The following is a 16,938-nucleotide window of genomic DNA, read 5'->3' on the forward strand; positions in this document are numbered from 1 at the left end:
TTAAGAGATATATCAAAATACAAAACATATGATTTGAATGTAATATTGAAAAATATTCAAATAATTCAAAAAAAGGTATGAGCAGTCCAACAGAAGGAAATCAAAGGGAAAAAAAAGAAAACAAAAATAAAATGGTAGGCCTAAATAAAAATGCGTCAATAGTTTCATTAAATGCTCACCCTCATGCTCAGTCGCTTCAATCATGCCCGACTCTTCGCAATCCCATGGCCTGCCCTCTAGGCTACTCTGCCCTTGGGATTTTTCAGGCAAGAATACTGGAGTGGGTTGTCATTCCCTCCTCCAGGGGATCTTCCTGCCCAGGGATGGAATATGTATCTCCTGTGTCTCCTGCATTGCAGGCAGATTCTTTATTGCCGAGCTGCTAGGGAAGCCCTCCATTAACTATGTATAGTCTAAACATACCAATGAAAGGACAGGGGGTTTTCAGATTGAAATTTTATAAACTGACCTAAATATAGGCTGGAGATAAGAAACTCACTTCAAATATAATGATATTAAAGGTAAAAGGATGGAAGAGAAGTACTTCTTGGATGGCAAGTAAGGACCTCAAAAGTGTGTTTTTCTAGACAAATGGATGGCTGATAAACACATTAAAAGATGCTGAAATCACTAATTATTAGACAAATGCATATCAAAACTATAATGAGGTATCACCTCAGACTGGTTAGAGTGGCCATCATCAAAAAATCTACAGACAATAAATCCTGGAGAGGATGTGGAGAAAAGGGAACCCTCCTTTTCTCCTTTTCCAATGATTTGTCCACAGTTGGTGGAATTTTAAACTGATACATTTAGTATCCTACAGTTGAAAGAAATGTAAACTGATAGTTATTATGGAGAACAGTATGGAGATCCCTTGAAAACTGGGAATAAATCTACCGTATGACCCAGCAACCCCACTACTGGGCATATACCGTGAGGAAACAGTAATCAAAAAAGACACATGTACCCCAGTGTTCATGGCAGCAGCATTTACAATAGCTAGGACATGGAAGCAACCTAGATGTCCACTGGCAAACGAATGGGTGAAGAAGTTTTGCCTATATACAATGAAATATTGCTCAGTCATAAAAAAATAGATACATTTTAGTCAGTTTTAGTGAAGTAGATGAACCAAGAGCCTGTTACACAAAGTGAAGTAAGTCAGAAAGACAAAAACAAATATAGTATATATATATATATATATATATATATATATGAACCTAATTGAACTCATCTCACATGCTAGTAAAGTAATGCTCAAAATACTCCAAGCCAGGCTTTAGCAATATGTGAACCGTGAAATTCCTGATGTTCAAGCTGGCTTTAGAAAAGGCAGAGGAACCAGAGATCAAATTGCCCACATCCACTGGATCATGGAAAAAGCAAGAGAGTTCCAGAAAAACATCTATTTCTGCTTTATTGACTATGCCAAAGCCTTTGACTGTGTGGATCCCAATAAACTGTGGAAAATTCTGGGAGAGATGGGAATACCAGACCACCTGACCGGCCTCTTGAGAAACCTATATGCAGGTCAGGAAGCAACAGTTAGAACTGGAACATGGAACAACAGACTGGTTCCAAATAGGAAAAGGAGTACATCAAGGCTGTATATTGTCACCCTGCTTATTTAACTTCTATGCAGAGTACATCATGAGAAATGCTGGGCTGGAAGAAGCACAAGCTGGAATCAAGATTGCCGGGAGAAATATCAATAACCTCAGATATGCAGATGACACCACCCTTATGGCAGAAAGTGAAGAGGAACTCAAAAGCCTCTTGATGCAAGTGAAAGAGGAGAGTGAAAAAGTTTGCTTAAAGCTCAACATTCAGAAAAGTAAGATCATGGCATCTGGTCCCATCACTTCATGGGAAATAGATGGGGAAACAATGGAAACAGTGTCAGACTTTATTTTTTGGGGCTCCAAAATCAGCCGTGAAATTAAAAGACGCTTACTACTTGGAAGAAAAATTATGACCAACCTAGACAGCAGAGACATTACTTTGCCAACAAAGTCCTGTCTAGTCAAGGCTTTTTTTTTTTTCTTCCCAGTAGTGATGTATGGATGTGAGAGTTGGATTATAAAGAAAGCTGAGCACTGATGAATTGATGCTTTTGAATTATGATGTTGAGAAAACTCTTGAGAGTCCCTTGGACTGCAAGGAGATCCAAGCAGTCCATCCTAAAGGAAATCAGTCCTGAATGTTCATTGGAAGTACTGATGTTGAAGCTGAAACTCCAATTGTTTGGCCACCTGATGCAAAGAGCTGACTCATTTGAAAAGACCCTGATGCTGGGAAAGATTGAAGGTGGGAGGAGAAGGGGATGACAGAGGATGAGATGGTTAGATGGTGTCACCAATTCAATGGACTTGAGTTTGAGTAAACTCCGGGAATTGGTGGACAAGGAGGCCCAGCGTGCTGTAGTCCATGGGGTTGCAAAGAGTCGGACATGACTGAGCGACTGAACTGAACTGCAGAAACCAACAAAACATCATAAAAATGTTTAAAAATTAAAAAGTCTACTCTTCTATAAAAGCAAGAACAATGGCAAAAAAAACTCAAAATTAACTTTTTGAAAAATGTATAAATTAATGCAAATTTTAAAACAGTGCAAGTATATTTATTTGAGAAATACAGCTAACTCTGAGTAAAAACATCAAGCTTTGTTTTGTTCATCTCACCTTAGTCCCTCCTTCCTCTCCTGAACCTTACAATGATAACAGTCATGAATGACAGCAGCCTGCAGTCACTGGAGAAGGTGGTTACCCTTTAGAGGTAACCACGGGCTACCCCAAATCCCATCCTCTGAGAACTGTCACTGTTTGACCCATCCAGCAACTCACTGAATATCCCCATTCTCAGAACTTGTCTTTATTTGACCTGCCTTATAGCTCATTCTGTGTGAAGGGTCCTTTCCTGATGGCGTGTGGCAAATATAATCCATGGCAAGCATTTAATATCACAACCCCCTGAGGCAGCATTACTAGCATGAGGCTGACCTAAAAAAACTTTTTTTAGACTGGGCAATGAGATGTTGACAGTGCCTTTGAAAATCCCTGATATAGTTTCTTGGGGATCTAGAAAGTCATGAACCTGTGGAGGGCTATGTCATGTCCGGTAAAGACCTGGGAAAGCTATAAACTCTCACTTCTTGCTGATCATGAGGAAGCTAGGAGGAAGTTAAGGCTAAGGCAGAAGTATAAACTCCTGTTAAAGCATGAAACATCTCTTCAGCAAACTGGTTCAAGACATTTAAGATAATATCTATCCAGTTTCTAGATGAACATTAAGGTAAGTGACTCCATATGACAAAGAATACAGACTCTATAGAATTAGCCCATTAATGTCATTAAACGAACAAACAGGCAAACACTAACACCAACAAAAGAAGAACAAAGACCAGTAACAACGAATTCTAGGGGAGATCTGTTTTGCAGAGTTGCCGTTTTACATTATTTAACTGTTGCCACATACCATTATTTTGTAGAAAACTGTTTTCCACAAAAAGTATGAAAAAAAAATTAGCAAATTATGGTCCATGCACAGAAAAAGGATAGAAACTGTCCCTAAAGCTCAATCTTTGGACTTACTAGACAAAGACTTTAAATCAGTCACTTTAAATATGTTCAAAAAACTAAAGAAAACCATGCCTAAAGATATATGAGACTGATGTCTCAACAAATAGAGAATAATATTCAGTTCAGTTCACTTCAGTTGCTCAGTCATGTCTGACTCTTTGTGACTCCATGAATCGCAGCACGCCAGGCCTCCCTTTCCATCACCAACTCCCGGAGTTCACTCAGACTCACGTCCATCGAGTTGGTGATGCCATCCAGCCATCTCATCCTGGGTCGTCCCCTTCTCCTCCTGCCCCCAATCCCTCCCAGCATCAGAGTCTTTTCCAATGAGTCAACTCTTCGCATGAGGTGGCCAAAGTACTGGAGTTTCAGCTTTAGCATCATTCCTTCCAAAGAAATCCCAGGGCTGATCTCCTTCAGAATGGACTGGTTGGATCTCCTTGCAGTCCAAGGAACTGTCAAGAGTCTTCTCCAACACCACAGTTCAAAAGCATCAATTCTTCGGTGCTCAGCTTTCTTGACAGTCCAATTCTCACATCCATACAGGACCACTGGAAAAACCATAGCCTTGACTAGACGGACCTTTGTTGGCAAAGTAATATTATAGTAATGTAAATTGTGTATAGGAGGAAATAGAAATTCTAAAGTTGAAAAAATATAATAATATTTCACTTAAAGAGCTTCACAGTAAGTTTAACCTTATAGGAGAAACAGGGAACATGAAGAGAGGTTATTGAGATTATCCAGTCTGAAAAACACTACATAAAAATAATGAATAAGATCTAGTTAAATAGGAACAGAGCCATACATACCTGCAGGACTCTATCTAGCCTACAAGTCTATGCATAATAATAGTTCTAGAATAAGAGGAAGAAGAGAGAGGGTCAAAAATAATATTTGAAAAAATAATGTCCAAAACCTTCTCTGATATGAAAAACTTTAATTTGTATATTCAAGAACCTCACAAAATTTTGAGTAAGATAAACTGAAAGAGATCCACACCTGACCACATGATAATAAAATTGTTGAGAGTCAGACACAAAGAGTGAATTGATGTGATGAAAGCAAAGGAGTGCCAATCAAGAATTCTGTACCAAGCAAAGCTATCCTTTGAAAAAGGGAGAAATTAATGTGTTCTTGGATAAACAAACCCAGAAAATCCATCAGTAGCACACTTGCCCTACGAGAAACACTCAAGGATGTTCTGTAGGCTGAAGTCAAAATACATAAGACAGTAATTAGAATCCGCAAAGAAAAAATAAGCTAACATCGATAAAAGTGACTGCATAGGTAAATATATCTACAAGTGTTTTTGTATATAATATTTTCTTCTCCTTTCTGACTTATGAGATGCTGATAAAGCAGTCTTCAGATGTAAATTTATACCTGTTAATGACTTTATTAATAAAAAAGATTTAAAATAATAACCTTTATCTCTGTCTACAAAAATAGAAAGAGCAAACTGAACTCAAAGCAATGTGAAGGAAGGAAATAAGATTAGAGTGGAAATATAATATGAAAAGGAAAATCAGTAGAAAGAAATCAATAAAACCCAAATCTTGTTATTTAGAAAGACAGATGAAATTTAAAAATCTTTAGTTAGACTATATAAGGGAGGAAAAAAGAAATATAGTATTAATACCAGTGATAAACCAGTATACTATCAATTTTACAAATATATCAGGGATTATAAACGAATATGGGCTTCCCTGATAGTTCAGTTGGTAAAGAACCCACCTTCAAATGCAGGAGACCACAGTTCAATTCAGAGAAGGTGATGGCACCCCACTCCAATACTCTTGCCTGGAAAATCCCATGGACGGACGAGCCTGGTGGGCTGCAGTCCATGGGGTCGCTAAGAGTCAGACACAACTGAGCGACTTCTCTTTCACTTTTCACTTTCATGCACTGGAGAAGGAAATGGCAACCAACTCGAGCGTTCTTGCCTGGAGAATCCCAGGGACAGCGGAGCCTGGTGGGCTGCCGTCTATGGGATTGCACAGAGTCAGACACGACTGAAGGAACTTGGCAGCAGCACAGTTCAATTCTTGGGTTGGGAAGCTCCCCAACAAGCTTGGAGAGCTGGAGAAGGGAAAGGCTACCCATTCCAGTATTCTAGCCTGGAAAATACCATGGTCTGTATAGTCCATGGAGTCGCAAAGAGTCAGACACGACTGATTGACTTTCACTTTAATAAGGGAATACTATGGACAATTATGGAGAAGGCAGTGGCCATCCACTCCAGTCCTCTTGCCTGGAAACTCCCATGTACGGAGGAGCCTGGTAAGCTGCAGTCAATGGGGTCGCGAAGAGTTGGACATGACTAAGTGACTTCACTTTCATACATTGGAGAAGGAAATGGCAACCTACTCCAGTGTTATTGCCTGGAGAATCCCAGGGACAGGGGAGCCTGGTGAGCTTCCGTCTATGGGGTCTCACAGAGTCAGACACGACTGATGCGACTTAGCAGCAGCAGCAGCATGGATAACTGTACACTGAAAAATTAGATAACCTAGATAAAATAATACCAAGGGCTAGTGGTGATGAAAAACCATCAGAACTCTAATTTGTTGCTGGTGCGAATACAACCACACTGGAAGATGATTTGGCAATTTTTTAAAAAGGTAAATATGATCACTCACCTAGAGCCAGACATCCTGGAATGCGAAGTCAAGTGGGCCTTAGGAAGCATCTCTACAAACAAAGCTAGTGGAGGTGATGGAATTCCAGTTGAGCTATTTCAAATCCTAAAAGATGATGCTTTGAAAGTGCTGTGCTCAATATGCGAGCAAATTTGGATAACTCAGGACTGGAAAAGGTCTGTTTTCATTCCAATCCCAAAGAAAGACAATGCCAAAGAATGCTCAAACTACTGCACAACTGCACTCATCTCACATGCTAGCAAAATAATGCTCAAAATTCTCCAAGCCAGGCTTCAGCAGTACGAGAACCGTGAAGTTCCAGATGTTCAGGCTGGTTTTAGAAAAGGCAGAGGAACCAGAGATCAGATTGGCAACATCCGCTGGATCATTGAAAAAGCAATAGAGTTCCAGAAAAACATCTATTTCTGCTTTATTAACTATGCCAAAGCCTTTGACTGTGTGGATCACAATAAACTGTGGAAAATTCTGAAAGAGATGGGAATACCAGACCACCTGACCTGCCTCCTGAGAAATCTGTGTGCAGGTCAGGAAGCAACAGTTAGAACTGGACGTGGAACAACAGACTGGTTCCAAATCAGGAAAGACATATGTCAAGACTGTGTATTGTCACCCTGTTTATTTAACTTTTATGCAGAGTACATCATGAAAAACTCTGGGCTGGAAGAAGCACAAGCTGGAATCAAAATTGCTGGGAGAAATATCAATAACCTCAGACATGCAGATGACACCACCCTTAAGGCAGAAAGTGAAGAAGAACTAAAGAGCCTTTTGATGAAAATGAAAGAGGAGAGTGAAAAAGCTGACTTAAAGCTCAACATTCAGAAAACGAAGATCATGGCATCTGGACCCATCACTTCATGGGAAATAGATGGGGAAACAATGGAAACAGTGAAAAACTTTATTTTCTTTGGCTCCAGAATCACTGCAGCCATGAAATTAAAAGATGCTTGCTCCTTGGAAGAAAAGCTATGACCAACCTAGACAGCATATTAAAAAGCAGAGGCTTGACTTTGCTGACAAAGATCTGTCTAGTCAAAGCCATAGCTTTTCCACTAGTCTTGCATGAATGTGCAAGTTGGACCATAAAGAATGCTGAGCACTTAAGAATTCATGCTTTTGAACTCTGGTTTTCAGAAGACTCTTGAGAGTACCTTGGACTGCAAGGAGATAAAACCAGTCAATTTTAAAGGAAATCAGTCCTGAATATTCACTGGAAGGGCTGATGCCGAATCTGAAACTCCAATACTTGGGCCACCTGATGAGAAGAATGCCTCATTAGGAAGACTGTAATGCTGGGAAGGGTGAAGGCAGGAGAAGAGGATGACAGAGGATGAGAAATGGTTGGATGGCATCACTGCCTAGGTGGACATGAGTTTGAGTAAGCTCCAGGAGTAAGTGATGGACAGGGGAGCCTGGCGTGCTGCAGTCCATGGGGTCGCAGAGAATCAGACATGACTGAGGAACTGAACTGAACTTATGCTGAATAAAAGCCCTTGTCACATTATTGCCACATTATTGAAAAGACAAGTCTAGAGAAATAGACAATAGATCAGTGGTTGCCAGGAATTATGGGTCGGAGGGAGGTTGAGTGTAGAAGGATAGTGCCAGAGATTCTGTAAGATGTTATAGAAAAATACAAATGAAGGTTTTGGCCAACCCAATATAAACTTTCTATATCCAGACTGTAGTAGTAATTACATGAATCTGTATATAAGCATTAAAACTGATATAACTGTACACCAGAAGAAAAAAATGTTGACTTTATGAGAATTTAAAAATAAAATGAAATAATAGGCTTATATTGGAGAAAGGCATAAATCAGTCCATCAGATATTAAGGAGATGCTTTTGTTGGGGGAGAAAACTTTTGCTACTTAAACTATATCATGGGAAATTCAAATACGGAAATGTGATGAATAGTGAAAATGAGGGGGAAAAAATGAGATGATTGAGTCCCTGTATTAGCTTCATGGGCTCGAATTTCTCCCATATAAAATAAAATGAGCAATTGCTAAATTGTTACTGTGATTATTGTGTTACTGATAGAATCAGATCCAATTGGATTTCAGAATTGCCTACATATAAAATCTACATGATATAGGAGTGTTTTTTCCTAGGTGTGAGTAAGTAAAGTCAAGAGCTTCTTTTTTATATTTTTATGATGATGTGGGCATAGGTATTTTTTGAAACCATAAAAAATTAAAATGTTAAAATTCTCATTGGGTATAAAGGAAAGATCTGGTTTTAGTTACAAAGAACTTAGCAGATGTCCCTGTAAATGTTTTCCCTTAGTAGAATGAAACCACATTTTGCAGTATATACTTTTGGATATCATAGTCGGCAAAGAGAATGCTACATTAATGACAGACGCACTTTTTGAGGTATGAGGTGTGCAATAATTCTTAAAACTATTTATTATTAATATAGCTTCAAATGTTTGTATCAACATTAATATAAATCTATAAATATTATTCTTTAAGAGATTATAGGAGTTGAATTGAAATAGAATGCATTATTTAGCCAACGGCAAGTGAAGTAGAATGATAAAATCCCACTTTAACATTGACTCTTTTAGGCATTTTTGTATCTGTTTTATGACAGACACATCATCCAAAATACTGTATGTCTATGAAAGGCAAATGGGTTAAGGTAATTCTTTTTTGTTTATTTATTTTGTCCCTCTGGCACCCAGAGTTTATTATAGGGCATATATAAGATAATATAAGAAACGACTCCTTGGCTTCATATACATAATAATGAAATTTCTCTTTAGATTCTCATTAGAAATTTGCTTTGTAACCGTGAGTGGAGACATTTGGTGTGTCACCAGTTCCATTGTTCTGACCTGTTTATATCTCAGCAGGAATAATGACATGAATAGTTTGACCATTGAGAATGTGAAATCAGAGTGAACACTTGTCAAGGTTTTTTTTTCAGCAAAATTAAATGTTGCTAATTTAAAATGGGTCAGAGTAATATTTTCCTGTATTTTATTCATTGTGTAATTTAAATTTAGATCATTTGATATACATTCTTACAGTTGGCTCATTTCTGGATCATTAAGCTCTACCATCAAATAATACTTATTAGACTTCTGCATGCTTATCGATCCAGAATGAGTGCAGTTAAGGAAATAGCATACATTCTTCTTTCAGAAAAACAAAATTCTTCAGCCAAACAAATACTTTGATGTGTCTAACAAACACAAATACAGCATTTCTTCATTATTCCAATCTATTTGTCTCACTTCTCCCTGCCATTTCTAATTCTAAAAATCTAATAGAATTCTAAAGATACTCTTGAATCATTAGCAAACACGTTAAGAAATATATTGCACATTACACTTTGATGATATACTTTAGATAAACTGCTTTCAGGTTTACTTCAGTGTGGCCAAATAAGAGAATATAAAATACTCAAAGAGATTATTTGGTCACATGTTACTTCTCACTCAGAATGACATATGCTTATATTTGACACTCATTTGACTCAATTATTGGCTAAGAGTTTGGTTAACAAAAAAGTGTACATTATTCTAGTCAGTGTTTTTGTTGTTGTTATTGTTGTTAAATCTATTTTCCTCACAGGCTGTGAAATAGCTCTTTTGTTACTCATTAGTGGGGTCACCAGATGGTACGCAGAAAAAAGCAAATTTTGTGACTCTAACTCAATTTTGTTCATTTCTGGTTGTTAAATTTGGAAAAGAAGATTGAAATTAATATTTCAATACAGCTGCTGCTGCTAAGTTGCTTCAGTCATGTCAGACTCTGTGCGACCCCATAGACGGCAGCTCACCAGGCTCCCCTGTCCTGGGATTCTCTAGGCAAGAACACTGGAGTGGGTTGCCATTTCCTTCTCCAATGCATGAAAGTGAAAAGTGAAAGTGAAGTTGCTCAGTCATGTCTGACTCTTCGGGACCCCATGGACTGCAGCCTCCAGGCTCTTCTGTCCTTGGGCATTCTCCAGGCAAGAATTCTGGAGTGGGTTGCCATGCTCCTCTCCAGGATGAAGACAGTTAACCTTACCTATTTAATGGGATCTTATGTATATTCATTTATTTCCAAATTTGTCTCCAAATGCTCCAGATGCTCTTTGCTTTAAACATCTTATTCTCTAAAGGAATTTTTTTTCTTTTAAATCTTTGTTGATGTTCACTTCACAGGAAACTGAATATGTCTGTCAAGTCTTCTTCCTGAAAAAGTAGGAGAAAGAAAAGTTGACCTTTTAGGGTGACCAGTTTATGGTGTCTGTAACTGGGAGTTACTTTGCAACTTTGTGTTCCAGATTTACTCTATTTAAAAGTTATTTGACATTTCAGATGGCTATTACACTTGAATTATAGCTCATTGTCTGAAATTATTTCTTTTTAGGTAAACAGGATTATAAAAAAACCAAACCTATTTTACGAGCAACTAAATTAAAAGCAGAAGCAAAGAAAACAGCAATTGGCATAAAGGTACCTATATTTGATAACTTTAAATTTTGATATATTGCCTGCCACTTCATTTTCTAAAATGGATTGCATAAATGTTGAACTCTAGATGTTTTTTGACGTTTCAAAATCTAAGTCAAATGCCAGAATTAGAGGCTTTTGAAAAGAATTTACTTAATGAGAAACATCCTTCCCATTCTAAGATTTTATCAGGTCTTAGATTAAGACCCAATATCACTTAAGAGAACCAGTTACACTTAAAGTTGCAACTTTAAGTTCTGTAGCTTCTGTTTCAGTTCAGTGATATATGTGGCCTAGATCAAAAACTTTTCTCATTTGCAGAAAATTTCACTTTATGGTTGTTTATATTTTAATTATAATTGTATATACTCAGATCACTTCATGTATTAGTTTAGTTGTCAGTACTCTCGATGATGAAATTCTAATGATGTTCCCAGACGATGTTCTTTTAAAAAAACAATGTTTTTACTGCTTAAGAAGGATAAAAGCTATTGAGAATGATGTTAACAGATAATCCAATGTGCTATCACAATGAAGTTCAACAAAATTACATTTACATTATTACTCATGTCAACTCTGCCAAATATTTAGAGTAAAATTAAACTATAAATAGAAAAATTATTTTGGTGGCTCCAGTGTCAAATTTGTAAAGTTAAAGTGGCTAGTACATATATTTTATTTAAGTATTAAAATGTTAAAAGGAGATTTTGGTTTTTATCTGGCAGATGAAAAATCAATTTTTCTAAGTTATAGCTTATAGCAAATGCCAAGGTATTACTACCAAGCTGCAACAGCTGTTGAACTGCCAGATGATATATTTGGTTGTCTTCCAGAATTTGCTATTATGATCACAAAACACTGCCTTCTTTTTACTCCTGATTGCTGATTTTGATCAAGCATTGCTGTGTGCTGTGGTATGTTTTCACAATAGCCTCCTCAGTTAGTTCTGTGTGTCGGGTTTTAATGAAGAAAAAAAAAAATAGTGAATTACCTTTTTGTTTAAAAGAGAGATGATTAATCTTTTGAAGTTTTCTTCTATTTCACATGAAATTTCATTCATCTTTAAAATTATTTCTATGACGTGAACTTTCTAAAACCAGTGCTTATTTCCTTATTCTGCAGTTAGTTACCTGATGACTGTCTTTTGTAGTGAGAGCATTGTCTTGTCATTTTTCCAGGAAAGCAATGTGTCATTTACTTTTATCTTTCACAATATAGTACTTTGCTTTTGTTTTGTCAGAAAAATATTGGGGTAGTACACTCTACTTGTGGCACAATATAATGAGAAACTATAAGTTAGAATTTGAAAACCAGTGCCGCGGCGCATTTATTGATATATACCACTTTCCCATACACTTCCTTTTTCATTTGGTCTTAAAAGTTTTGCTGTGGTTTTACTTGGAGGAAATAACCATGTTTCTAGTATAAGTCTACTTTACAGTGCAGTCATTTAATGTAGTTTTTCAAAACAATGTAAAATTTATCTCTTATGAGAAAAAAAATTGTTCTTAGATTTCATTTATGATTTAAACCACGTACAGAAAAATTTTTGACCTCAAAAACGTAGCTCCTTTTTAATAAACTAGCATACCGTTTTGATTTGTAAACCTGTGAAAAACAAAAACCTTAGCCTTAGACATCATTTACTTTGTTTGAAAATTTATGTGAAATGCCCATTAAAATGATAGGAAACTTAGAATCAGAACCATGGAGGTGTTTTACATTTCAAATCTAGCGTACTAATTAGCTTGCCCTGTCAAACTTTGATTGCCTTGTCATTTTTAGCATAGTATTTTAAATAACGAAGTTTCTTTCAGGATTGCCATTTAATGCTATTTAATTTCCCTGGTGAGTGATTTTATCCATACCGATAATGTCAGAGAAGCAACTAAGAACTAACAAACATCAGACATGTTTGACTCTTACCTAGTTAATACAGGATGACCGTAATGTTATCTTTTATCACTTGACTACTTAGTTTTTAGAGGGAATCTTAGTTACTCTCTTCAAATAATATAAATATATAGAAAATGTGAACAACTACATGGAATAGAAAAATAACAGCAATGATAAAATTGAGCACAAAATAAAGAGGCCTAGAATCACTTGCTTCTTTCCTCTAATGTTATAATGATGCAGAGTCCAAGATAGCACACTTGTAAAATGGATTCTATGCCATTTACCTCACAGAATAGTTGGGAGAGTTAAGTAATGCAATGATACAATTAAAACACTTAACATGAATATGTGCTTGAACTAACTATTACTGGTTTGCATAAATAAGACTTTCCTTGGATGCTTGTCATTGGCCTAAAGATCCCCTACTTCAACCAAGTCTGCCTTCTGTGACTATACTCCGTATTACAAAACGTTCTTAGTTTTGTTGTGAAGATAGTATTGTGGATGTTATTGCGGTAAAGTTTTCAAAGCAGTCTATAATTTTAATATATACCTTACTTATGAATTATATAAATCTGACTCAATCCTTCATTATTTATTTAGAAATTGTATTACCATATTGTAGAACCTGTGAAAGGAAAGAAAAGACATAATTATTTTGGAGAAATTTTTATAAGAAACCACTTCCAGATTTCAGTAGCATCTAAAATCAATTGATTGAGGAATCATGGATATGAGATATAAAAATTGCACAGTAGAGTACCTTACCCTCAGGGGCTTCCAGTGCATTTTAATAAATGAATGTTTAGCAACAGAAAAATTCAGGAACGGTAATGATTCAGAATAAGACATGAATATGGCTGCTTCAAAATGTGAATTAATTTCTATTGTGAAGCTATTTTTGGTTCCTGTGTCTTACCAATGTAAACAAAATAATTTATGACCCAGTAAAGTGTACCACCTACAAAATATTTGCATGACTAATATTTGCTGTTTGGTTGCTGTTCAATTTGAAAGCTTTTTTCAAGAATTGCAAATTAGTAAAAAAAAGTAATTTTAGAATGTAAATACCTATTTCCTAGTATTTACAAGGAAAAAATAATCTTTATTTATTAAGTAGTTTATTAAGTTTATTTAAGAAAATAATAATAATAAAATAATAAGGTTCAAAATATGATTTATCTGTTATATAAATGACATATTCAAATGTCAACCAGATCTTGCTAACATGAGCCACCTGGAATTATTATTTTTGTTCTTTTTTGTTATTTCTGATCTAAAGCTAAAAATGGCCAAGGGCAAGGAGTGTCGTCTTAGGGATATAAGTTATGATTTGCATAAGCAGCATTCTGAAGGCAGTGTTTTCCAATTTTACCGATTTTAACCTTCCAAACATGCAGTCCCCACAGTAATAACCTCTTTAACAGAAAAGGGACATTTTGACAAAAATGATTTCCTGTACCTCCTCACCTAATACTTCTTGAGCCTCACCTGCATAACGTAGTACAGTGAATAGACTTAATTGAATTAATAGATCCTCTGAAGTTGTATTCTATGAATGTTCTCTACTTTCTACCCTTAAACCTCTTTTTTATGCCTCTGGATATTCTAAAAATGTACAGTGAAGGTGAAACAATGTTGCTTGAAAGGATAAGAAGGAGTTGAAAAGCAGCAATTAGAGGTGATTATTAGTGAGAATGAGAATCATGGCCTCCAATCAAGAGTAAAAACTTTATTCTTGTGTTAAGCTAATGTGACTGGTGACTGCTGTTGAACAGTTTTGTTGTCCACTATACAGAACAGATGGAGTTTGCAGTTGTGTGTCACTTGTTTATTACATCCTCTTAAAATTAGTAGCTGTGTAACCAGATGGGTCTGGGAGCACAGCTGTGGATACAAGAAAATAAATGAAACCTGTCTGATGCTGCCGTGCCCTTTTGAGATGCCAAAGTATTCCAACTGCAACAGAGAAAAATTCACTTTAATTTGACATTATATTGATAGAGTAATTTTTGTTTTGTTTTGATTTCATTAAAGTAGATTTAGAAATCGAATCTTACAAAAATAGTTGACACTAAATCTTTCAACCCCATGATTTTCATTAATATTAATTTTTATAGTTTTCAGATCCAAAAATGTAATTTTTTGGAAAGCTAAAAATTTGTATAAAATATCCACTTGTAATTTCAAAATTTAGGTAAAAATGACATGTTTATTATAAACCAAATTGATTTTATTGTCTTTAAAGTTTATTAAGTGGCATATGAAAAGCTACATTTGTTTTAAGTGCAAATAAATGGTTTCTCCATAAAATAGTATCAGGAAGGGGTGTGATATGAAAGTGAAAATTAGAAGGGAATATTTAAGCCCTTTAAGATACTGTACTAGCACTATTTGTTCTTTTTTCTGTTTAGCCAAGTGATATGCTAACATTGAGAAAATTCCTTCATGCTATGTCTCTATATCAATACAAAAAGTTTATAGATTTTCTAAAAAATAATATGATTTTGCTGTTGTGTATGTGGTAAACTTCCTGGTGATTATTTCAACATAATCAATATAATCTGCATCAGATCGCTAAGTGAAGTACCCAGGACCATCCTTCATAGTTGTGATAATTCTATCATATCATATCATGCTTCATGATCTAAGAGTATTCAGTTTGGTTCTGCCACATTGTAAACTATAGAATTTAGAGTTAAAAATAAGAGTTTAAACAAAATAATATTTAATAAGGATGTTTATGGGCTTCCCAGGTGGCGCTAGTGCAGAGACATAATCTAGAAACTTGTTATAGTTATTTCTTCCCTTTAGAAAAGAAATGATCATTTTAGAATCTGTGTCCCATTGCTATAACTAATAATTAATGTGTTGAAGCAAGAAATACAGAGAAAGATAAACTGTGCAGGCAGAAACTACACTGCTTGCATCCAACAGTTTGATATCTAAGCTATGAAAATATATTAAAATTATAAATGTTAATGTTACTATTAGAAAGATACAAGCTAAATAAAAGTAATAACAGGTATAAATATACTTCTGTTATTATACCCACTGATGTTGTTGTTTAGTCACTAAGTCATATCTGACTCTTATGCAACCCCATGGCCTGTAGCCCACCAGGCTCCTCTGTCCATGGGATTTTCCAGGCCACCAGGGAGCCCACGCACTGTTGTACTTGCCATTATAATAGATGTCCTCAACCACAAAATAAGTTTCTTTGCTTAATGACAGAAAGTGTTAAACAAAAAGAATGTGATCATTCTAGACTTTTTTTTTAATGTCGTGAAACTGTAAACATTAACCAATCGCATTTCATGAATTTCAAATCTACTTTTTTTTTTCCTTCCTCAGGAAGTTGGCCTTGTGCTTGCAGCTATACTGGCCCTCCTGCTGGCTTTCTATGCTTTCTTTTATCTCAGACTGTCCACAGATGTTGACCCTGATCTGGAACCAGATGAAGATTAGTTGAGCAGCAATCAATGCATGAAAAGGAAATAATTTTATAAAAGCACCTCTAGGGACCAATACTTTCTGAAATACTGAGACAGCAAGATCTTGAATTTTTTTCTGCTGGTATTTTCAGTTTGCAGAAATCTCTTTTTAAGTAGTTGCATAGGATATCAAGAAAAGAACCTTACCTAGCAATGTAGTATAATATGTGTGCTACCAGATACTTTTATAAATCTTTCTACTTTGACAGGCAACCTATTCATGGTGCATTTTGATAAAATGGGAAACAGATCCTAAATTCTTCAGATGTCTTAGGCAATTTATGTGTATAACTCCATCACTTGCAGATTACCAAATCTGTTTTGTTCGTATACATCATGAGTGGAAGTATATATCCTCATTTCCAGAAGCATTCTCTAGTCACATTGAGCGCCTAAGAAGGAGTGAAAAGTCATGGGAAATTTTTCATTTTACAAAGAAGCCCTGCTTTCCTTCCAGACATATTTTATATCATTAGACTATCTGCACATACATCTACAGTAATCTTTTTCCTTCTTTGCCAACTGTTCAGTGCACATGTGCTCCATCAGAAATGGCACCTGGATGACAGAAGCTCAAAGAGTCACATATGTCTCTAAAATAGAGCTCCTTTCCTCTTGGGCTGTCTGAACTGGTGTATACAGAAAGTTCAGTTGATCTTGATTTTAATTAACTTATTACTCTACTAATATAAACTTGGAATCCTGTTTTAATTATGTTGTTCTGGCTGCTTGCTGTATCAGTTTGCCCCTCTTGTTAGAGAGTAACAATCTGTCATCTAACTGTGCAGTCTTTTTCATACAACAGTAATAGCAGAAGTCCTACCTACTCAGAGGCAGTTTCTTGGGTTG

General features: G+C 35.9%; 1 protein-coding gene across 1 annotated transcript in view; it reads left to right on the forward strand.

Annotated features, from left to right (window-relative positions):
• TRIQK (triple QxxK/R motif containing) overlaps nt 1-16,092 on the forward strand; it is a 39,126-nt gene extending 23,034 nt beyond the window's left edge. The window contains exons 2-3 of the mRNA XM_068984084.1: nt 10,614-10,699; nt 15,950-16,092. Coding sequence (XP_068840185.1) covers nt 10,614-10,699; nt 15,950-16,063 — 200 coding nt within the window. The 3' untranslated portion in view covers nt 16,064-16,092. The remainder of the gene's footprint in view (nt 1-10,613; nt 10,700-15,949) is intronic.
• Nucleotides 16,093-16,938: the final 846 nt, after the last annotated feature.

This window comes from Capricornis sumatraensis, chromosome 11 (genome assembly GCF_032405125.1).
Source record: "Capricornis sumatraensis isolate serow.1 chromosome 11, serow.2, whole genome shotgun sequence".
NCBI lineage: Eukaryota > Metazoa > Chordata > Mammalia > Artiodactyla > Bovidae > Capricornis > Capricornis sumatraensis.